Raw genomic sequence first — 22,106 nt, forward strand, 5'->3', positions numbered from 1 at the left:
TGGTGGCCAGTCCTGAACTTGAAGCTAGGCCCCGCCCGCCCCGGGTTTCTTCCAGCTTGGAAATGTTTTAGCGCCCGAGGCAGAATAATCCTGCGATTCCCCACCTGTCCCGCACGCTAGGGAGGCGCGCCTTCCGGGTCCCGCCCCCAGCCGCCGGCCCCGCCCCCTTCAGCTGGCCGGACGTCCGGTCCACGTGCGTGCGCTCCCGAGGCCCCGCCTGTCTTCAGAGAGCCACCCAGTAAGCGCCTCTGAGATTGGGCGAGCAGCGGCGGCCAAACCGGGTCAGAGTCCCAGGGTACGTAGCGCGCCGCATGGGCAAGTGGGAGCGGCCGGACCCGGGTTAGGGGTCTGGCCGGTTTGCGGCCCCTGGGGTCGCTTTGTGTACTCTGGCATTCAGGCTACCGCGCTTGTAGGGCTTCGTCCAGCCTGGAGGCATTGTGTCCAGGCGCCGTATTCTCGGCGCAGTAGCGGTGCTGGGCTGCCGCAGAATACGCGCCTTTCTTTTGAGCCTCGGTTACAGTTTATTGAGCACATACTATGTAGCAGCTCTTGGTCAAACGCTTTTACCTCCGTGGCTCATTGCCTTGACAACAACCCTACTAAGTAAGGTGATGTTTTAGAGCTGTGGAAACTGAGAAAGGTTTACAACTAGAAAGCAGTGGAAATAGTGAATTTAAACCAAGTTTCAGGCTAAAGCCGCTTCCCTCGTAGCTCACTCGGTAAAGAATCTGCCTGCAGAGTGCAGGAGACCCGGGTTCGATCCCTGGGATGGGAAGATCCCCTGGAGAAGGAAATGGCAGCCCACTCCAGGGTTCTTGCTTGGGGAATTCCATGGACAGAGGAGCTTGACAGCTACAGTCAATGGAGCTGCAAGAGTCAACCCGACCTAGCGACTAAATAATCACCCCTTGCACTTAAGACCTTTGTGGTCAGATCTAAGTTTGATTTTTGAATCCAGCCTCTGCCATTTCCAGTTGTTTGACTGTGGGTACCGCTCCGACTCTTGTTTGCTCACTTGAAACTGGTGGCGTGGAGTTCCCAACTCTTGCGTTGATGAAAAGGGCAGCCTGCTTCTCTCCCCTCTCCCCGCTTCCCAAATGGAGGCTTTGGCGCCTCTGGCGCTGAGTTTGTTTACGAAGTTTGCAAAAATTTTTCTGTCTCTTGGTTATGGGGACATTTTCACCCGAATGAACCTTGACATTAAGTCCTAGTTTTAAAGTTGAGGAAATGGAAGGCTTTGAAATGTGTTTTCTCTGGGGCCGGCAGTGCAGATTTGTCTAAATAAATCAAATGGATTTGGCAGGATGCAGACAAGCCTGGGGACAGGTGACATAATAGAGATCGGGCTATGATAGGAAGTGGACAGGCCGGTTGGGGTAGTTTTCCCTTACGGGGGCCCTAAATTCCCCCCAAATCCTCTTCTGACTCTTGAGCAAGGTCTGAATCAGTCCTCATGGGAAGCCTGTTTAAAGGGTTCAGAACCTCACTTGGTTCCTGTGCCTTTACGACTGAAGGCAGGCCAAGGCCAGCAGTAGCCATTGAGCTCAGCTTCCTTTCGGAAACTACCCACTCTTCACATTTTTAGGTTGCTTAAATTTTTCTCTGAAAGTTTCAAATAGTTGCAAAGACTGTGATTTCTGGTTAATTGTAAATATTGACATCTTAAAAATGAAACTGTCAGGGCACTTAAGTCTGCAAAGGAATCTAAATACCATAGTGATTTGATTTTCCCTCATCCTTGGAAAAGATTACATGAACCAGCTTTTATTGAACATTTGAAATTTTACATGTTCCTTTTTCCTCCTTAAACTCCTATTTCCACTTAATTTCCTCCACAGAATTTCTTTTTCTAGTCAAATCAGTTTTATACTTGAAAGTCTTTGGTTTGTTGTTCTGCTCTGCTACAAAAATACTTATAAAAACTAAAACATTTTTGAAAATTGTGTTGTCATACTGTTAAACATTTTCTTTTAGACTGAGTTCCAAAATTGTAAAATACAAAACTGACCAAAACAACTAGTTTTGATCATTGTTAAACCTAACTCTTATTTGAAATGCTTCTCTTAATAAGCTGAGTAGAACGTTTTCTTTTAATTCATGTATGTATCCTTGTATATTTGCTAGAATTGATCTCATGTGACCTCAGCCTGCAGTGGCTTTGGAGTGGGGCTTGGGTTCCCAGGCAGAGGTTGAGGCTGGGTCGCCGCAGTGAAAGCACTGGATCCTAGCCGCTAGACCAGTGAGTGGTCAGTGACAAGGGCCCTGACCCTTCAGCTCTGCAGAGAAGAATTTCCACAAAGATGGAAAGTAGTGAAGCAAGTAAAGTATTTATTAGGAGGAAAGAGTACAGTACGTGTGGCTAGACACACGGGGCAGACTCAAAGGGAGAGTCCCTGAGTTGTTGAGTCGCGCCTTCGTGGTAGTTTGAATTACTTTTATGGGGTATTTCTCCCCCATTTCCCTTGGCCAGTCATTATGATTTGCCTGGTTCACGGTCCATATTCGTTATGTCTTAAGATCCTTCCATGTGGGCACGCGTATCTTTTAGCCAAGATGGATCCTACCGGAAAAGCATCTGGGTAGATCATCCCTTGACATGATTCCCCTTTGGCCTCCTAGGAACCTTTCGGCCCACGTGTGTTCCAGGGAGGTCTCCTGACTTCAGGAATGAGAAATATGTGGCCTCTGCAGGGTCCAGCCTCCTCCCTTAATTGTCCTGCTATTAACGTCTTGGAGTTTTTTGGTCAGGAGAGAATGAATCTCCAATTTTTTTGCCCTGGGGGGTGGGGGTCGGGGCATCTGCCTCCTGCCTCAGAATGAGCAACTAACCCTAACCCTGCTTACCCATGAGCTGGACTTTTAGTTGTGTGCTTCATGTATTCAGGGGCTTCCCTGGTGGCTTGGATGGTAAAAAATACCCAAAACGCGGGAGACCCGAGTTCGATCCCTGGGTCGAGAAAATCCTCTGGAGAAGGGAATGGCTACCCACTTCAGTATTCTTGCCTGGAGAATTCCGTGGCCAGAGGAGCCTGGAGGGCTACAGTCTATACGGTTGCAAACTGAACGACTAACACTTTGTGTATTCAATAGATGCTTTTTGAGGCCCTTCTTATTGGGCCCTGTTTTAAGCACCTTAAATACAATAGTGCTCGGATTCTAGGGGGAGAGGGACATTACATCAGATAATCACATAGACATATTTGAGGGGTGATAATAAGCGCAGTGAAGACAAGTGGAACATGAGGGAAACAGAGGGATGCTACTTTATATATTCAGGACAGTCTGATTGGGTAGCAGTGGGACAGAGAAGGGGAAAGGGGTCTTGTGACCTTTGGGAAAAGGGTCCTGCATGTGGAAGGAACAGCCAGCATGTCCACAGGCCCGAGGTGGGAGGTTCCCAACACAGTCAAGGGGTAGCAAGGGGCCAAGATGACTGGAGGGTCTCATTTGACGGGGGGAGTGGGAGGAGGTGCCCAGAGAGGCTGGAGCTGAGTCTGTCCGGAGACACACAGGAACTCTGAGACGGAGAGGTGATGTGATCTGACTTAAGATCACACTAGCTGCTGTGTGACCAGCAGACTGTCAGGGCGCAAAGGCGGCAGCAGACCACTCACTGCAGTGACCTGGGAGACAGACGCGGGGCTGAGGGGAACCAGGCGTGTCTGGGAGGTAGAGCTGGCAGGGGGCAGGTGGGTTGGATGAAGATTGTGAGAGAGGAACCGGAAGGATGCTCAGGGTTTGGGGTTGAGCAGCTGAAAGGACGGAGGTGCCCTTCAGGGAAAGGAGTAGACCGCCACCACAGACGTGTCACACGTGGAGTTAGGAAAGATGAGGCGATGGTGGCATATGTACCTCGTTCAGCCCTGATGAAACCCCTGTGCGTAGTTATTATTGACTGCACCATGCAGCATTCAGAATCCTAGCTCCCCCTCAGGGATTGAACCCAGGTCCCCTGCATTGGGAGCTTGGAGTCTTAACCGCTGGACCACAGGAAAGTCCCAAGTAGTCATTATTAATCCCATTTTATATGTAAGGACACAGAAGCCCACAGCGCTGGGGAATATTGCCCGAGGCCACGTGGCTGCCGTCCCAGCCGAGGCCCTTGACTTCACAGCCCCTGGGTTTGGCCTTCCCTGTGATCATTTTTCTGTGTGGCACTAGCATAGTTGTCCAGTCCAAACAACCTCCCTGCTGGGGCTGCTGCTGCTAAGTCGCTTCAGTCGTGTCCGACTCTTAGCGACCCCATGGACTGCAGCCTACCAGGCTCCTCCATCCATGGGATTTTCCAGGCAAGAGTACTGGAGTGGGGTGCCATTGCCTTCTCCAGCAACCTCCCTGTCCACCCATAAAACCTCCCTGGAGCAGTGGCGTGTGCCTGGAGGGGGCTCTAGAAGAGAGACCTGCCTTCCCTTGGTGTTGGCAGGGCAGAAGGAGAGGCAGGCTGAGCGCCACACCTGCTCTGGGGACTCCCTCCAGCTCCTGGCAACCTGGAGGAGGAGGTGCTGGTTTAATATAGGTCCAGCGGACGAGGAGAACTTGGACTCAGGTTTAAACAGCAGCCTCTCACCAATAATGAAAGATCAGGAGTGGGAAAGCGTAGATAAAAATAGCACTTATTAGTTAACTGGAAAACAATATATTTTTGCAGCCTCTGGTTCCACAAGAAAATAATTGGGTCCCAAGGTAGGGAACGACTCATTTTCATGAATGATTATATTGATCATTGGAGCAAAGTGGATATACCCGCTTTGGAAAGTAATTCAAAGGAAAGGCTCGTGGCTGGTCAGGCCGGCCCAGGGTGAAATCCTGAGAGGCTGCAGAGGAGGAAGGAGGCTGGAAGTTAATGAAGGAGCAGACTCCTGGCCCCAGCCAGCAGGTGTGGGGCTGTTGCTTGGGAGACGCAGAACAAGAGAACTCGCTCCCAACCAAGCCCCAAGCTCTCCTGAGGGAGCAGAGAGTGTCCATTCACATATCAGTCCCTTACTCTGCTTGAAGCCGCCGGGTATTCTGTTTGTCTCCACTTTTCTCCAGGAGGGATTTACTAGCAGTGAGCAGTGTGTTCTCATGGATAGAGGAGCACGCTGGGAGCCTCCCCTGTGCCGATCAAGGGAGAATGTGACCCCAAGTATTTCTGGTCCCCTTCCCTGCTCATGGAGTTGTTCTGCCATTCATTCTATGATGATCATCAAACACTATCCGAATGAAAAGAGAGTTTTGGTTGAGAGCTCCATGGGTGCTAAGTACTGTTCTAAGTGCTTTACATATATTAATTCATTTACTTTTCATGGCAGCCAAGAGTAGGGCTCCTTAGCTCCATTTTACAGATGAGGGTTAAATAACTCAAAGGAAGGTTAAATAAGGTGACCAATATCACTCACCTGGTGAGTGACAGACCCTGGACCCTGGGCTAGATGCTAGGGACAAAAGGGTCCAAGCGCTGGACACAGCTTGTGGCCTTGTGGAGCTTATTTTATCTAATCATCATCATGCAAACGGAAGTACAAAGCCGGGTGGGCACCAGGGAAGAAGAGGAAATGAAGTGGTGAGAGGTGTGAGGGGCCCAGTGTGGATTAAGAGGGGCACGAGGCTGTACTGAGAGAGGTGACCTGCTCCCTGCTGCTGTCAGGTCCTGACTCAGAGTGACCACTCTGGTCCCTCAGTTAAAGCAAGGACCCCCGTCCTTCCTGATCCCCTCCCCTACTTAGCACTGCTTCACATATTGTGACCTTTCTGTTTCTATACCTCCCCAACTACCTCCTTCAGTGGAGTGTGAGCTCCGAGGGGGCAGGCGCCCTTGTTCTGAACAGTGCCTGGTGCCTGATTGGCTGAAGGGATGACTCGAGGAGTCAGCCAGGAGGTGAGGGTGGCGGACAGGGGAACCACAGACGTGGAGGCTCCGAGGTAGGAAAGAGCCTGCATGTTCAGGGACGGGCAGCAGGCACATGTGACGAGCACAGGTGCGGACGAGGAGTGACGGAGGGGATGGGAGCGGGGGTGGACAGTGAGAGGTATCACAGGACCCAGAGACCTCCAAAGTCAAGGAGGAGGAGAAATACAGCGAAGATTTTAGATGGGAATGACAGGAGCAGATGTTCACATTAAGCCACGAGCCTGGCTGCCTTGAGAGAAGTGAGGCAGGGACTGGGGGGAGGGGTTGCCAGGTCATGGGCTCCTGCAGGGGTGTAGGGTGAGGTGGCTTAGGTTAGCAGGGTGGGCATGGTGGACTGAGAATTCCCCAGATGGCACGGGGCCGTCTGGAGGCCCGTGAAGCAGTCCACTCATTGTTCCCTAAGAAACCCTGCCAGGGGGGATTCCAAGGGAGATCAACCTTCCCCAAATGTATTTTCTTTGTCATCTCCAGACCATGAGGGTCCAAGAGGTTAAAACCAAGGGGCCCAGCAGCAGTGGAGCACAACAGAATTCTGTCGTCACCTCACAGGGCTGAAGACCTCCCCCAACCCCAGTCCTTACCCTTTCTTTACTCCCTGCTGCCTCCCATTGATGTGGAGACAGAGGGAGGAGAAAAGACTGGATGTGGCTCCCCCGACCCCCTCCGGGATCCCAGGCCCAGAATCAGTCCTGGAATCCAGCTCCCACTCACTGGCTTCTCTTTGTCGCTGTGGGCCCCGGTGTTGTCCTTCCTTCTCCAGCTCAGCCAACGCTCTGAACAGCTTTGGGTGCTGAGGAGGGAGACGGCCGGCCACCAGTGGGCCTGTCATTCTTTGGTCACCCTGGGAAGTTCACTGGACCACAGGAGGGGAGGAAGGACGCACCAGCGTGACTCACAGCCTACCCTGGGGTTGCTGCTGTTCCTGCTGGAAGTCCAGCCCCATGTTTACAGGTGTGGAGACAGAGGATCAGACGGGGCCAGGCGTTTGGGGCTCCGCTGTTTCTCTCTTCGGAGCACTTCCCACCTTGGGCCAGGCTGCTGAGGAGGCTTCCCAAAATCACAGCTAGTTTTCTGGCAGAGTGCAGAGGCTGGGACCAGGCCTCTCAACTCCAGTCCACGGCCTTCCATTTTCACCGGGGTTCTGGTGTCTGATTGGCTGGGACACAGGTTCACGCCCTAGATTCAGAGGCAGGGGCCTAGGGTGGACGCTGGGTTTCTTCTACACTTTTTCTAAAGTTTCACAGGGGATTCAGATCACAGCCAGCTTTAGGATGTCAGTGCTGTGAGGGGAACTGGAGTGGATTCTACAGAGTGATGAATTTTGAGCCACACCAGGAAGAGGATGTCAGAGGCGGTCACTGCTCCTGTAGGTGCCTGGGGCAGAGCTACGGGGGAGGTCTGGGTGGGACCAGGGGCCTGACTTCCAGGCAGCTTGGAACCTAAATCTTTCCTCCTTGCTGAGCCTTGAGGGTCCAGGCGGCCCCTGGGGGCAGAACGGCGCTCCTCAGCCCCAGGGTGGGTACCATGTGACAGCTTTCTGTCACCTGTCAGTGTTCTCTTCTTGGCTGGTTTCATTTGTTACTGTCTGTCTCGCCAAGCTTTCCTGAGCGGCAAGACCTGGGTTTCGCTTTGGTTGCTGCAAAGCCCAGAGGGGCTCAGTCAGCGGTTTGTGAGGGAGCGAGCTATGAGGGGCTTATGGGACTGGAACAGCTGGTATTTGTCTTTAAGCCAGGGGCTCACAGCCTCCCAGGGCATGCACGCCTCCATCCCCTCGCCCCTCCCAGCGGAGGCCAAGCCACTGTGAGTCTGTTTCTACAGATTGTCAGCCAGGGCCCCGAGAAGGGGGGATCCTCACTAGGTTACCCCAGGAGCCAGGGGCAGACACTGAGCCTGCGCCCTGGTGGTCATGCCTGAGACTCGGCCCCCTGTTCTGCAGAGGGAAACCAGTGTGATCATCAAGAAATCATTTTTCTTTGGCCCCTGCAGACAGACGCACCCTCCTTATTTCGTCTTAATCTAAATGTAAGTTAATTTCCCATTCTCTGAGTACATGAAGGCAGAGGTCTGGACACAGAGTTAGGAGCCCTGGTTTCCATCCAGGCTCTGCTTTTAGTTGTGATCCTGGGCAAGTCCCCTCTTCTCTGGTTCTCAGTCTATACCATCATAAACAAATAGCCCGTCCCAAGCCCTGGGACACAGTAGAACTCCCTGGGTGCCTCCACCCCTCTCCCCCGAGACCTAGTGCAGTAGGTCTCCAGAAGGGTCCTGTCCTGTGTGCAGGCAGGAGGTGAGGTCTGCTCAGCCACGTGGTCTTCCAGGCTCCCTTACCCAACCCAGAAAACTCGGTTGACCAGGTGGCAGTGGCTTGCTCTCACTGATGAGGTGTCAGGCCCCTGCGGAGAAGCAGGCCCCGTCCTTTCCTTCAGCTGAGGCCAGTTCTCCGGCCCCACTCTGTGCCTCCAGGTGGGTCTTCAGCAGAAGAGCAGACCCAGGGCTTTAGGGACAATAGGAGACCATTGGGATGAAGAATGCCGCTGTTGGGTGTTCCATTTCAAAGCATCAGCTGAGTGGACCAAAAACAAATTCTTTCACAGCTGAACCCTTAACTCCTCTTTTGTAAGCTGTGGGGAAACCTACCTGAGGGCAACTCCAGGCTCAGAGATTGAGGAGCAGTCTTTGTAAACGGTTTAATAATTTAGTCAGAACTATGTTTGGATGGGGACTGGTGGATATTTTCCTGTCTCCATCCCAGGCTTCCCTGAAGGAGAATGAGCCCAGGCAGATTTCAACTTATAGGTTGGTGTCACCCCGAGCCACCCAGCCAGCCTGTCCACATCCAAGTGGCTGCCTCCCCATCACTGTTGTGTCCTCAGGGGAGGCAGGCTCATTTCAGTATTGTTGTTCAGTAGCTCAGTCGTGTCTGACTCTTTGTGACCCCCTGGACTGCAGCACGCCAGGTCTCCCTGTCCCTCACCATCCTCAAGTTTGCCCAAGTACATGTCTATTGAATCAGTGATGCCATCCAACCATCTCATCCTCTGCTGCCCTCTTCTCCTTTTGCCCTCAGTCTTTCCCAGCATCAGGGTCTGTTCCAGTGAGTTAGCTGTTCGTGTTGGGTGGCCAAAGTATTGGAGCTTCAACTTCAGCATCAGTCCTTCCAATGAGTATTTTAGGGTTGATTTCCTTTAGGATTGACTGGTTTGATCTCCTTGCTGTCCAAGGGACTCACAAGAGTCTTCTCTAGCACCACAATTTGAAAGCATCATTTCTTTGGCACTCAGCCTTCTTTATGGTCCAACTCTCACATTCGTACATGACTACTGGAATATAAGCTCAAGCAAAGTGTAATCAGGACAGTACGTCTGCTGTTTAACCAAAAAAAAAAAAAAAAAGTCCTGTGACAGATTCCAATGTCCTGGAATTGCTTCCTTTGACACTTCTGAAGGAAGGATGAGAGAGACCTGGCCTTTGATCTAATTTCTCCCAGCTTGGGAACAAAGTCCAGGACATGGTAACCATGTTTACTGAAAATGCAACATAGCTTAAAATCTACGGTGAGAGTCTGCAGTTGCAGGAATGGAGACCTAATTTCATGAAAGTCTTTTTTCCTTTCCGTGCCTTGCCACAAGAGCACAACCCCCAGCGTCCACCCTGCACCAGCACCCTCACCTCCGTTCCTGGTCATTTACCATGTGAATGGTAGTGCGCTAAGGGCTGCAGATTCGTTTTCTCAGTCAGTCTGCAGAGTTTCTGCACAACGGCCTTAGGAGGCAGGTTCTGTCATCCCCATTTTACCCCATTTTATGGATGAGAAAACTGAGGTTCCCAGAGGCAAGTGACTTGCCCTGGATTGCATGGCATGTAAATGGAGGAGCTGAATTTGAAGGGATACATGCTTCTAGCCTCTGGGCTGTATTACAACTTCTCCGTCTGAGAGCCGCAAGTCGCGATGCCAGGTTTAAGGCTGTCTCCCTGCCAAGACTGTCATCCTTTCCTCATTATTCTTGGCATGCTCCATCCTTCTCCAAACTTTGGGCTAAGTGGCCACCCAGCCTGCCTGCGGCTGGGCTCCTCACCTTGGTCACTTCTTCGATGAGGAGTTGGGATTATTCCTCTCAGTCCTGACCAGCTGCCCAGGCTGTCCCAGTTCTAGCGCTAGGGCACACGGGCAGGCCGTTTCCTCTTGTGAGCCTCTTGTCCAGACGAGGAAGCGGAGACTGGGGTTCACCCCAGAGGGACAGCTGTCCCTTTCCTGTGGGAAGTTTGCCCTCAGTGGGGTATCACCGCCTCCAGAAAGCTCTCTTTGCTTAACAGCACTTGACCTTGCTCTTCCTGCTCAGCGTTTTGATGGCTAAATTTACATAGTGTTAGTTTGCCTTCTTTGTCAATGTTTTTAAAAGAATACCGGAGGCCTCCCGGTAAAGAGTTTTCTGTCTCAGGTGGATCCAGAGCCCCTGAAGCTCAAGCCGTGGCACTGCCTGGCCAGGCTGTGTCTGCCTTGCTTTGCCTGCCTTTGCCTCACCTTCCCCCAGCCTCTTGGCCCCACACTGACCAGGCCTGCTCTGTCCCATAGGCAGGTCCTTCCGGCGTCCCTGTGGAGGACCCTCACCACTGGGGAGCTTGGCCCCTGTGACTCCAGACTCCTGGTTCTTGGTCTCACCGACCTCCCTCCTTCCTGGGAAGATGTTCCTGGTGGGCCTGACAGGGGGCATCGCTTCAGGCAAGAGCTCGGTGATCCAGGTGTTCCAGCAGCTCGGTTGTGCGGTGATCGATGTGGACATCATTGCCCGGCACGGTGAGTTGTGGGCACAGCTGTACCCTGCAGCTCCTCTCTGCTTCCTTCCTTCCATCAGGCCTCACCTTTTCACAGGCCTTTCCCATCAGCCTGGCCTCCTGCTCCCAGCCCCTGTGGCCCCCTCTCTTCTGCTCACTCTTCCTTCCCCCTCCCCTCACCCCATGACCAACACGAGGGATTCTGTGTACTCTGGTCCCCTCCCTAACTGCTTTCCCTCCTCTGATTTTTAAAACATTACTTATTTATTTCTGGCTACACTTGGTCTTCATTGCTGCACAGGCTTTTCTCTAGTTGCAGCGAAAGAAGGCTGCTCTCTGGTTGCAGTGCACAGGCTTCTCATTGTGGCGCTTCTCTTGTTGTGGAGCACAGACTCTAGACACATGGGCTCAGTAGTTACGGCATGTGGGCTTAGTGGCTCCCTCAGCACATGGGATCTTCCCGAACCAAGGATCGAACCCACGTCCCCTGCATTGGCAGGTGGATCTCAACCACTGGACCATCAAGGAAGTCTCCCTCATTTTGTTTTTGCTTCAGCTGAAAGAAGCACCCCTGGGTTGCCCCATCATTTTGCCTGTAGCCCCTGGGAGTGTCCTTGTTGGCCTGGAGGCTCCAGAGAATGACCCAGGTTCCTCTTCCTGCCCCAGTTGTCCAGCCGGGATACCCGGCCCACCGGCGCATCGTGGAGGCCTTTGGCACCGAGGTCCTGCTGGAGAACGGCGACATCGATCGCAAGGTCCTGGGCGACCTGATCTTTAACCAGCCCGACCGGCGGCACCTGCTCAACAGCATCACCCACCCCGAGATCTGCAAGGAAATGATGAAAGAGACCTTCAAGTACTTCCTTCGGGGTAAGTCCTGGACCTGGGACCAGGCAGGGCAGAGCCGGTTCCTCCAGGCACGAACCCTTCTGTGCAGAGATTGTCCATGGAGGGAGGAACCAGTTTTCATGCAGGCTGTAGAATTCACTCTGCTCATTGGCATCCCCTGTGCAGCCAGGCACCAGCCCCAGAAAGATGAAGTGATGTTCCTCAACTCTTAAGGGAGTGGACAGTTTAACGAGAAGAGGTGCTTGAGGCTTTTGTGCCCTGAACTCCAGGAAGCTGATTTTTCTCATAGGGGTGGGAGTAATAATGATGTTGTTGTCGTGGTTTAGTTACTAAGTCTTGTGTGACTCTTGTGACCCCTTGGACTGTAGCCCACGAGGCTCCTCTGTCCATGGAATCCTGTAGGCAAGAATGCTGGAGCAGGTTGCCATTCCCTTCTCCAGGGGATCTTCCTGACAAAGGGATCAAACCAGCATCTCCTACACTGCAGGTGGATTCTTTCCCGCTGAGCCACCAGGGAAGCTTCAGGGAATAATAATACTTGACGAATAATGGAGTCGTAAGACCAGAGTTTAAGTCCCAGCCCTCATGGTTTCCAGCTGCATGACTGTCAGAGTGAGCCCACCCCTCTGCCTGTTTCCTCCTCCGCAAAGTGAGGCTAATAATACCATCTTGAAAGTTCTTAGGGACTAAGAGTCTACACCATGACTGTGGGTCACCAAGCAAATGTAAACCATGGTCAGAGTTGGTGCTGGTTGAGCTGCCTGGGGGAGTAAGTTTGCAGGGTGGAAGGTAGGGAGGCTCCAGCATGGCCAGGGCTGGCAGGGGTGAATTCCAGTGGAGGATAATCCTTCAGGGCTGGGCCTCAGTGGAGAGACCTAGCCGGGCATGTGCGGGGCCAGCCAAGTGATGAGGCAGGTCTGAAGGAGGGGAGCATATTTGTAAAGCAGGGTCTGTGGCAGCCTTTTTCCCAAGCCATACACTGCATTCCAAGCATTGTTCTTCAGGGCGGCATGGGGTAGGGGTGGCCTGATCATTACTGTCCAGGATGGGGTCAGCCCCCAGGAGAAGGGGGAGAGCCCAGAACAGTGGCTTGGGATCAGGCGACAGGCTGGCCCAGGGCCCTGCAGAGCTGCCTGCCAGCCTCTGGGACTTGGAGCCTCCACCCAGGCTCTGAGTTGAAGGCCTGCCTGCTTGTCTGCCGTCAGTCACCAGTCACAAGGCTGAGACTTTGCTTCCTGGAGGCTATGAGGAGCCTTCGTGTTTTTTTTCCAGGCTTTTGCACTGTGATCATGGCCAAATTCTCTCATGCATCAGGTTTTCATGTACAGAGTGGGGACCTTCCCCCCTGACCCCACTGCCCTGGCCAGTACCTCCCTGCAGAAGGAAAGGGATGAATTGACAGACAGCCTGGACATTGATACTCCCTTCCCTGCCCCTGAGCCCTGGCCGGGCAGGAACTGGTCTGGATGTCCTCCCTGCCAGACCAGCTTTTGCTCCCCATCTCTTTGTTGCGGGCCTCTTTCCCCACCATCTCCCTCAAGAAGAGTCTCTGGACTCTTGCTGCCTTTGTCTTGCCTCTTGTGTCTGTGCCAGGACCCCTTCTGTCCTCCCCTGCACTGCCCCTGTCCCTCAACCGGGAGTGGGGCCTTCTGCCTTTCATTCCTGCCCTTTCGAGATCTCTCCCAGGCCAGGTGTGAGTACGTCTGTCTGCAGGGCTTCAGGGCGGCAGCAGCTCTCCCCTCATGAAATTACACATCAGATAATGTCACCTGCTCCAAAGTTCTCCCACTGTGTCTTCTACCCAGTCTCCCCTCTCCCCAGCCACCACCACTTAAATAAAAGCCAGGAAGCTCTTTTCAGCTCGATAAGGTGAAAAACGGGGATGACAGCTGTGGCTTCCTCAGTCCCCGTTTCCCCTGATGAGTATAACAAATACAACTGTCAGAGTCGGTATAATCAAACGTCAGATAAGATCACCAGCTGTTGGGAGGTCTCCGCGTAGGCAGACGGATGTCTTAATAGAGTCAGGATGGTTTGCAGAGCTTATCAAGCAGGAGCGATGTGACAGCTGAATAGCCCTTTGCCAGCGAACCAAAGAGCTGGCCGCAAGCTCCCGAGAGGGGCCGAGGAGAAAGGACAGTGACGGGAGAGAAAGGGACGGGGGTGGAGCAGAAAAGGGAGATAAAAGGCCCGGGAGGATCTGGACTCGGCTCCTGCTCTGGGCTGGGGAGGAGCGGGGAGCCCGCGCTGCCGGCCTCCTTCCTCCAGGAGCACTGGTAATGGTAGTAATAGCGACTGTCATCCGTGGAGCCTCAGCGAGGGTCTGGGTGAGGGGGAGCTGAGTGGTTTACAGACTTTTGCTCTCGTGGTCCTTAACCATCTTCCTGTGAGGTGGGTCATCCTTTCAACCACCGACATAGGCGAGGCTTGGTAATGGGGCCGAAGCGAGACAGCGGGGGCTGCACACCAAGGCGCGTCCCAGAGCCCGTTCCCTCAACCCTGGCTTCACCTGAAGGCGTCTCTTGGGCTTCCTGAGCATCGAGCCCTGAGGAACAGGAAACCCAGAGGCTTGGGTCACCGTGTCCCCTGTACCACCTGGAGCGCAGCTCCCCTGTGACGCGCCTGGGATGGTACCACGTGTGGTTGGAAGTGTTCTCTGGGCCAGAGTCAGCGCCCAGCCCTTTCTCACTGCTCCTGGACCCATGCCAGCTTGTTGACACTTACCCAGTGGTCACTGGTGTCGAGAACTAGGAGCCCCAAGTGTTTCTGGGTGAGAAGCTCAGGGACGTGTCTGCTCAGTGGGTGAGGGTGCCGCCCCCTTGACTGGCCTTGGCTTGTATTGGGTTGGCCAGAAAGTTCATTCAGGCTTTTTCGTCGGATGTTGCAGGAAAACCCGAACGAACCTTTTGGCCAACGCAATGGTAGGCAGGCTAGACAGCGTCTTTTACCCTGTGGGAGTTGGTTCTGTGGTATTAGTCATAACCACCCCACCACCTCCAGACTGGTACATGTACTCCCTGGCTGGAGTTCTACCTCTGATGCCACGAAGCAGCCTCTTTCCTTTGGGGCGGCTCCCGCTGCCCATGTATGAGTTTTTTGGGGAGAATCTATAGATAGCGTTGCAGGACTTTTTAGTAGGGAGCCAGGCTTGGACCTGGCTCCTGGGTGGAGAACCTCTTTTTTAAATTTAATTAATTTATTTTTGGCTTTGCTGGGTCTTCGTTGCTGCTTGCGCTAGGCTTTCTCTAGTTGTGGCAAGTGGGGGTTACTCTCTAGTTGCGGTGTTCAGGCTTCCCACTGTGGTGGCTTCTCTTGTTGCAGAGCACAGCCTCTAGGGTGCGCGGGCTTCAGCAGTTGCAGCACAGGGGCTCAGTAGTTGTAGCTTGTAACCTCCAGAGCCTGTGGTCAGTAGTCGTGGCATACTGGCTTAGTTGCCCCTTGGCATGTGGGATCTTCCGGTACCAGGAATCAAGCCCATGTCCCCTGCATTGGCAGGCGGGTTCTTTACCACTGAGCCACCAGGGAAGCCCCTTTTCCTCTTTTTTTGAGCAAATGTGGGTGAAATAGGGCAGAAAGGACCCAGCTACTCCCAGAAACTCTCTCCAGTCTCCTATAATTTGGCTGTGTCATCTCCCCTGTTCAGAAATGGCAACTCTTTGGGTTTCAGATCAGGGGAACCCAACCCTTTGTGACCGCTTTGTCAGCCTCGCCTCACTCTGCTCCAGGCCTCCACTTCAGCCAGAGCCGCTCCCATTCCTGGAACCCTCACCTCCGCCCACCTCATTTTCAAATCTCAGAGGTCCTACCTGCTTTTCAAGGCCACTACAAATGCCATCCTTTCTATAAAGTCTTCCTGGATCATCCACCCCAAAATGACTTTCTGCAACATTTTGTCCTGAGTGGCATTGGAACCAGCTAGCATTCAGGTTATTGGAGGAGGAAATGGCAACCCACTCCAGTATTCTTGCATGGAGAATCCCAGGGACCGGGGAGCCTGGTGGACTGCTGTCTATGGGGTTGCACAGAGTCGGACACGACTGTAACGACTTAGCAGCAGCATTCAGGTTATGCCTTTCCTTAGAAGGTCTGCCCACTCTGCCGGGGAGCTCCTGATGGTGGGGGACAGTGGTTTTGGCTCATTCCCACACTGAGCATGTAGTCCTGTGTGTGCTTATAGAATTGAGTTTGTGCATTTCCTGGCCTCTCCCCAGGATACCGCTATGTGATTCTGGACATCCCCCTGCTTTTTGAGACCAAGAAACTGCTCAAGTACATGAAGCACACGGTGGTGGTATACTGGTGAGTGTGTGGCATGGCCTGGCCCCACTGAGGCTGGAAAGGAGCACCCCCCGGGTAAGGCGTGTACCTGTGAAATGGCCCATCGCATTTTACCCTTTCCCTACGTGGTGGCCAGGAGGCCCAGGGAGTTTGGGTAGCAGTGCCCTGAGCCTATAGAAACTGACCTCTATAGAGCCAGGCCCAGATATGCCTGGAGTGGATGTGGGAAGTGATGGCCCCCAGGTGTCTCTCTAGTGCTTGGGAAGGGCTCCCCCTGCTGGTTCTTGGAGGCATTTCAGCCCAGATGCTGGGCCCTGCCCTGGGGGACCATGTTCTTATTCATTGGTTTCCTTTTCCCTCCTGTAACGCTTCTCAACTTTCCAAACAGCTCCCACATCAATTTACCTCTCAACATAAGGTAGTCAGGACAGGAGTTGATATTTCTGGGGTATAGGAAACTCAAGGTAGGAGTTACAGAATTTGTCTAGGGTCACCCACTGGCAATATGTATGAACTGAAAGTTGCAGAGAGGGAGCTGTCAGAACTCAGCTAAAGAAGGTGCTTTGTTCTCAGAATCCCTCAGGATGTGGAGCAGACCAGCATCCAGGTTTGGCAAACAAGAGGATCAGACTGTCAGAGAAAATGAGTCATAGTCCCAGTGGGGTGTGAGTGTAGATGAGGCTTCAGGGTGTCTCTGCCTTCCAGAAACTTCCAGGATGCCACCCACAGATACAGCAGACACAGAGGTGGGCCCTGGGCTCTGCAGGTATTTTGGGCACAGGGTGTCTCTCAAGAGACTAATGCAGGGGAGGCTCCTGGAACACCGGAGGCAGGGCCTGGCGTGCTCAGCGCCCCCAGCATCACTTGCCCTCCCAGCTCCTAGCCCTGGGCTGTCATTTAAAGGCAGCCTGAATCTACTGAGCCTGGAGCAGGGACTCAGGCCTCCTCTTCTCTCCCCCGCTGGCCTGTGTCTACTCGTGTAAACCTGTAGCCTCTCTGGGTTCTTTGTTCCTTGTTTGGGAAAGACTGTCAACTGAGGCCAAGCAGACTCCATGAAAACAGTTCTCTTTGCCTTGGAGTTTTAATATAATTACAAACTTTGTACCAAGGGATCAGAAAGAAAAAAAGAACAACACCTCAGAGTATCATGTTTAAGTGAAAGTGTTAGTTGCTCAGTCGTGTCTGACTGTGACTCCATGGACTGTACCCTGCCAGGCTCCTCTGTCCATGGAATTTTACAGGCAAGAATCCTGGAGTGGGTTTCCATTCCCTCTTCCAGGGGATCTTCCCGACTCAGGGATTGAACCCAGGTCTCCTGCTTTGCAGGCAGGTTCTTTGTCCTGAGTAAACAAATTAGGACCTGGTTGTATCTGCAGTCACCAGGTGACTCAGGCCTGCGTTTCCCACCTTCCTCCTCCCATGCTTTCCTTTTGCCAAGAGCAGAGACAGCTGTGGCTCCTGGCAGATGGATGGGGCTTTGTGGATTTGCCAGCTTCCCAGGAGATCCTCCAGCCCCACTCACTGGCCAGAGCCTTTCCAGCGTCCCAGGTACCATACATCCCCCGCTGTTATCACATGTGGTTGTATGACTCTTGAGAGTACCCAGGAGATAAATGAAGGATTATTTGTCTTTCATAAAAGGAATCTACACTCAACAAAAATAAGTCCATCCCCACATGGACTCCTTTAACTGGCAAACTACCCCTTGGGCATTTGAGCTAATACGGGGGATTTACCAAAGTGTGATTATACCAAAATGTGAGTATTCACTTTTTTGAGGAGCTTGCCAATTGTCGGGTAAATGTTTGGGCAAAAATTCACTTACCCCAAACAACATCAGTCCTTAAATTAACCACATGGGACTCTTGCTGAGCTCCAGGAAGGGTCGTCCGCGAGTTCTGCCTTCACATCCCGGGAGGCCCACTGGTCTCAGCCTCACCCTCTGAAGGATGAATGCTCACTGGTGGCCCCAAGCCGTCTCCATTCTCTCAGCCAGACTTTCCCAGCCACAGATCTGCAGAGTCCCTGACAAGGATTGCATATAGTCCTTGTTCTCAGCCAGGTGGGAACTGGCCCCATGACCTTGACAGCATGCTATCCTCCTAACAAAGGAAGTCAGAAGTCCTACCAACTTTTCAAGGCCAGTACAAATGCCATCTTTATACAAGGTCTTCCTTGATTGGTCAGCCAGAAATGACTTTCTGCCACGTTCGGTCCTCAGTGACTTTGGAATTGGCTAGTGTTGAGGTTATATCTGTCCTTTCTGTCTTGACATCCCAGGAGGTCCTCAGGTCTAGGCCACAAGTAGACTAAAGGGACTAAACTGTAGTCATCAGATCTTCCCATCTTATAACTGGAAAAACTCTGGCCTAGTGGCAAAGCAGAGAGACCCCCAGATGGCAGAAAACAGCTGCTGCAGCCTTTTACCCCCTTGTTCCCATCTAGGGGCTTAGGCAGTCAGAGAGCTAGGGGGCTGCTAGAGATGACCCTGCTCCAGAGGACAGCTGGACGGTGCCTGTGTAGCCAAAGCAGGACAGGGAGCTTGCTGAGGAAGGATCAGGCAGTAACATCAGAACAGGCAAGAGAGGCATTCTTTGTATTTTCTCTGGAACTGGGAGACTGGGTGCCGCTTGGCCTACTGTGCAGTGTTCAGTCCTGTCCCAAGGGCTAAGGAGATCCAGTTCTCAAGTCCTTGCTCCTGTTGGAAGCACATTGGAGCATCTCTCTTCTTCTGTGCCCTCCAGCCCAGCGGCCACCATCTCAGCACTGTCCTTGTGCTCTGAATGTGCCGGGGTGGGTGTGGGGAGAAGAGGAGAGGGCTCTTTGTGGAAGCCCAGGAAGCTGATTTTTATGCCGCAGGCCCTGGTCCCCAGGGGAACTGCAGGAAGCATTTAGCTTGCAGACCCAGGCCTTTCAGTAAAGGTCATCCATCCAGGGATGCAGGATGTCGCTGATTCCAGGTGACCAAATCCTCCCATCTTAAAACCAAGGAATCTCGGGCCTGGTAGCCAAGCAGAGAGACCCTAGATGGCAGAAAACAGCTGCTGCCCCTCTTTCCCCTCCCCATTTATACTAAGGGGCTTAGGTAGCCCACAGCAGTGCTAGGGTGCTCATGAAGAGTGGGGTGAGGTGGGGGGAAGCCCGAGCTTCCAGGGCTGCCCACCCCTGTAACAAGGGAGGAGGAAGTCCAGAGCCTGCAGTGCCTGAGCAGCCCTTCTGCCTGGTCCGTAGTGACCGAGACACGCAGCTGGCCCGGCTGATGCGGCGCAACAACCTGAGCCATGAGGACGCGGAGGCCCGGATCAAGGCCCAGCTGCCCCTGAAGGACAAAGCCCGCATGGCCCGCCACGTTCTAGACAACTCGGGCGAGTGGAGCGTCACCAAACGCCAGGTGGTCCTCCTGCACGCGGAGCTGGAGCACTCCCTGGAGTACCTGCCACTGCGGCTCGGGGTCCTCACGGGGCTGGCCAGCATTGTCGGTCTTCTCTACCTGCTCACCCACTACCTCCTGCCTTCCCCCTAGCTGGACCCTCCAAGGCAGGAACTGCTGGGTCTCCATCTCCTCAGAGGCTGGAACCAGGTAACAAATGCATCGGGTTTCCTCCCAACCCCTCAACACACGCACTCTGGATCTGGGCTGGAGCCCTGCCCTGGGCCTTCCTTTCCTCTGGGCACATACTGCATCCTCTCCGAGGCAGGGAAACAGCCCTCCGTCAGCAGATGCTCCTTTCCACCTTCCCCAGAGCCCCTCCCTCTGGAACCCCCCACAGAATAGTGTCCATGAGAGGGTGCGACCAGTAACAGTGAGAGACTATTGTTAATTTCTTGTGGGTGGGGGTGAGGAGCACTCTCAGGGGCTGTCACCAGTGTTTAAAGCTGGGAGGGTCCCTGGGCCTGAACCGTCTCCAAGCACATGCCCCATCATGGCCAAAATGTCCTCTTAGTGGACATCGGGGAATCAGTTTGGACCAAAGCCTGCCCCCTTCAAGCAGGATTCCCTCGTAGACTGAAGCCCTCAGCCAGGATACAGTAAGGATTCACTTATGAGCAATGCTATATCTGGGCAGAGGCCAGGCCTCTTCTGAGATGACCCACCGCCCCCCGTGGTATTTCCCCAGCACTCCCTGCAGCCCACTCCCTGCCCCCTACCACTCTACCTCCCTGAGCTCTTGGTGGTCCACATGCACCTGTATGTTTCTTGCCTCTGTACCTTTGCCTTGCTGCTCCCCAATCTAAAATAACCCTCCCCCCACCCCCCAACTGGTTACCTTCTAGCTCAGGCACCACCTGAAGCTCCAGGAGGGGTTAGGTGCTCTGGGTCACCACCCTGCCACCACTACCATGTTTTACCTGAATCCACAGTATAATAATCAACCAAAAGCTGGTTGGTCTCTCCTAGACTGTAAGCCCTTTGCGGGCAGGAACTGTGTCTTATTCATCTCTGTTCCTGGTGCAGAGCCTGAGTTGCCACTGGTGCTGAATAAAGTGTGTTGATCTGAAATGCCCCATGCTGCCACTGTACCCCCAGCATCACTGACCAACTGAGATTCCCAGACTCCACTCATACCATTTGGGCTTAAGCATGGCCTCCTCCCACACTAAGACCTGGGCCCCTCACTCCCCCAGCCCTAGAAGGTACAGTCGCCCTCTTGACTTCATCCAGGAGGATTCAGCCAGGTCCGAACGTACCTGTGTGAGAGGAGTGGAGGTGCTGGGGCAGCCTCACATCCACGTACTCCATCTTCCTTCCCCAACCCAATTAGACCAGTGTGGACATCAGCTTCCTCTTGCCAGAGCCAGCAGACCTGCTGATGTGTTGATCCTGCGGCCAGCAGCCTATTAAAGCCAGAAATGAGTGTGACAAATGAGACTGCTGTGGTGGCCATATTCAGTGCCCCCTTTCCCCGAGCTGCTCATACTTTAGAGACCAGCTCATTAACTCACTGCAGACCCAGGAGGGGCCGAGGCTGGTTAAGGAGGCCGCAGAGTGGGTCCAGGGCTGGATGAGAACGGCAGAGGGTGGTGCTGCTTCTGCGGTTTGAGACCCGGAAAGGGGAAAGGAGGGAAGGGCGTGGACCTCTCCCAGCACCATTACCCCAGTCATGGAGAAGATGGCTCCTCGTGAAGACGTGTGGCATGCTGACACCACTGCATTGTGACACCCAGAGGTAACTGACGATTCTGATTCCCCGCCCAGAGGGATGATCTGGTTTGGGTCAGAGCCAAGGTTCAGAAGACTGCCCGCTGTGTCCCAGGGCCTACGGGGAGGGAGCAGACCTGGGATTCCTCTGGCTCATTAGGCTCTGTCTCCTACCTGTGTGACCTCCTGTCTTCATGATGTTTATATCAAAGAATCTAATGGAGGACCACGGAAACCCTTTGCAAACAGTAAAGCAAACAGTTATTTTCTTCCCTGCCCCAGTATACCGAATTGGATGCAAAAATGTCAGAGGATGGCCAGTCAGGAAGGTGTGGAGAAAACGCCATCCCGGCCTCCTCGTCCCATGCTTGGTGGCCCAAGGTGCCTTACAGGAATACTGCTTCCTCTGGGGCATCACCGCGTGTCTCGGTCGCTCCGGAGCCCCTTGGATAAAGCAAGAGCATGTCCCCCGCCCCCGCAAGCCCTGGTCCCGCGACCCGGCGGCACCCTCCGCTCCGGCCGGCAGGTGGCAGCACCCGTCCGGATTGGGGTCGGGCTTCGGCGACCGGCGCTAGCCAAGCGATCACTAACTTTCTCCCGGTGGCGTTCCCGTCTCCTCCGGGGCCGCGGCCGGCGTCAGATTCCCCGGCAGCGGCGGAGGCGAGGGTGCGCGGCCGGGCCCGGGGCGCTAATTAACAAGCCGTGAGGCTCGCCGCGTCCTCTTTGCTGGAGCTGCGAGACCTGGGCTCCGCGGGGCGGGGGGACGTGTCCCCATTCCATCCCTGTGACAGGGTGACCAGTCTCCCACCCTCCAGCCGCATGCTCGGACCCTGCTGCTCTCCTTTAACCCACTTCCGGCCTCACCACCCCGGCGCGGAGCAGTAAAGACGCCGGCGAGGGCTGCAGGCGTATCGGCCTCCAGGCGCGGGATGAAGAGCACAGGCAGGCCCCTAGAACCATCCCCAGGCCCAGGCCGGCCCTAGGGTGCTTAGCAGAGCCTTATTGTCCAAAGCACCTCCCGCAGCTGTCTCCTGAAATCTCCCAACTCTGAGAAAGAGTGCAGGAAGCAGAGCTAGAATTTGAGACTCAGAGGTTGAGCCCCGGAGGCCCACGTAACCAACAGGCATAATCCCACGCTCTGGACCCCTAGTTCAATGCCCCTCCCACTACCTGCAG

The 22,106-nt window shown here is 53.9% G+C and overlaps 1 protein-coding gene and 1 long non-coding RNA gene across 2 annotated transcripts; one reads left to right on the top strand and one right to left on the bottom strand.

The window, feature by feature from the left end:
• The first annotated feature begins 140 nt into the window (after positions 1-140).
• On the top strand, positions 141-20,291 carry DCAKD (dephospho-CoA kinase domain containing). Its single transcript, XM_006045552.4, has 5 exons — positions 141-295; positions 10,464-10,685; positions 11,330-11,533; positions 15,724-15,811; positions 19,022-20,291. Exons 2-5 carry the CDS (start codon positions 10,574-10,576, stop codon positions 19,311-19,313), a joined length of 696 nt encoding a protein of 231 aa, XP_006045614.3. The 5' UTR covers positions 141-295; positions 10,464-10,573; the 3' UTR covers positions 19,314-20,291.
• Positions 18,673-21,052, bottom strand: LOC123332576. The gene is made up of 3 exons (XR_006549416.2): positions 20,735-21,052; positions 20,480-20,626; positions 18,673-18,791 (listed from the first exon to the last, which is right to left on the bottom strand). It is a non-coding gene; the product is annotated as an uncharacterized LOC123332576 (long non-coding RNA).
• Between the last annotated feature and the right edge of the window lie 1,054 nt (positions 21,053-22,106).

This window comes from Bubalus bubalis, chromosome 3 (genome assembly GCF_019923935.1).
Source record: "Bubalus bubalis isolate 160015118507 breed Murrah chromosome 3, NDDB_SH_1, whole genome shotgun sequence".
Lineage (NCBI taxonomy): Eukaryota > Metazoa > Chordata > Mammalia > Artiodactyla > Bovidae > Bubalus > Bubalus bubalis.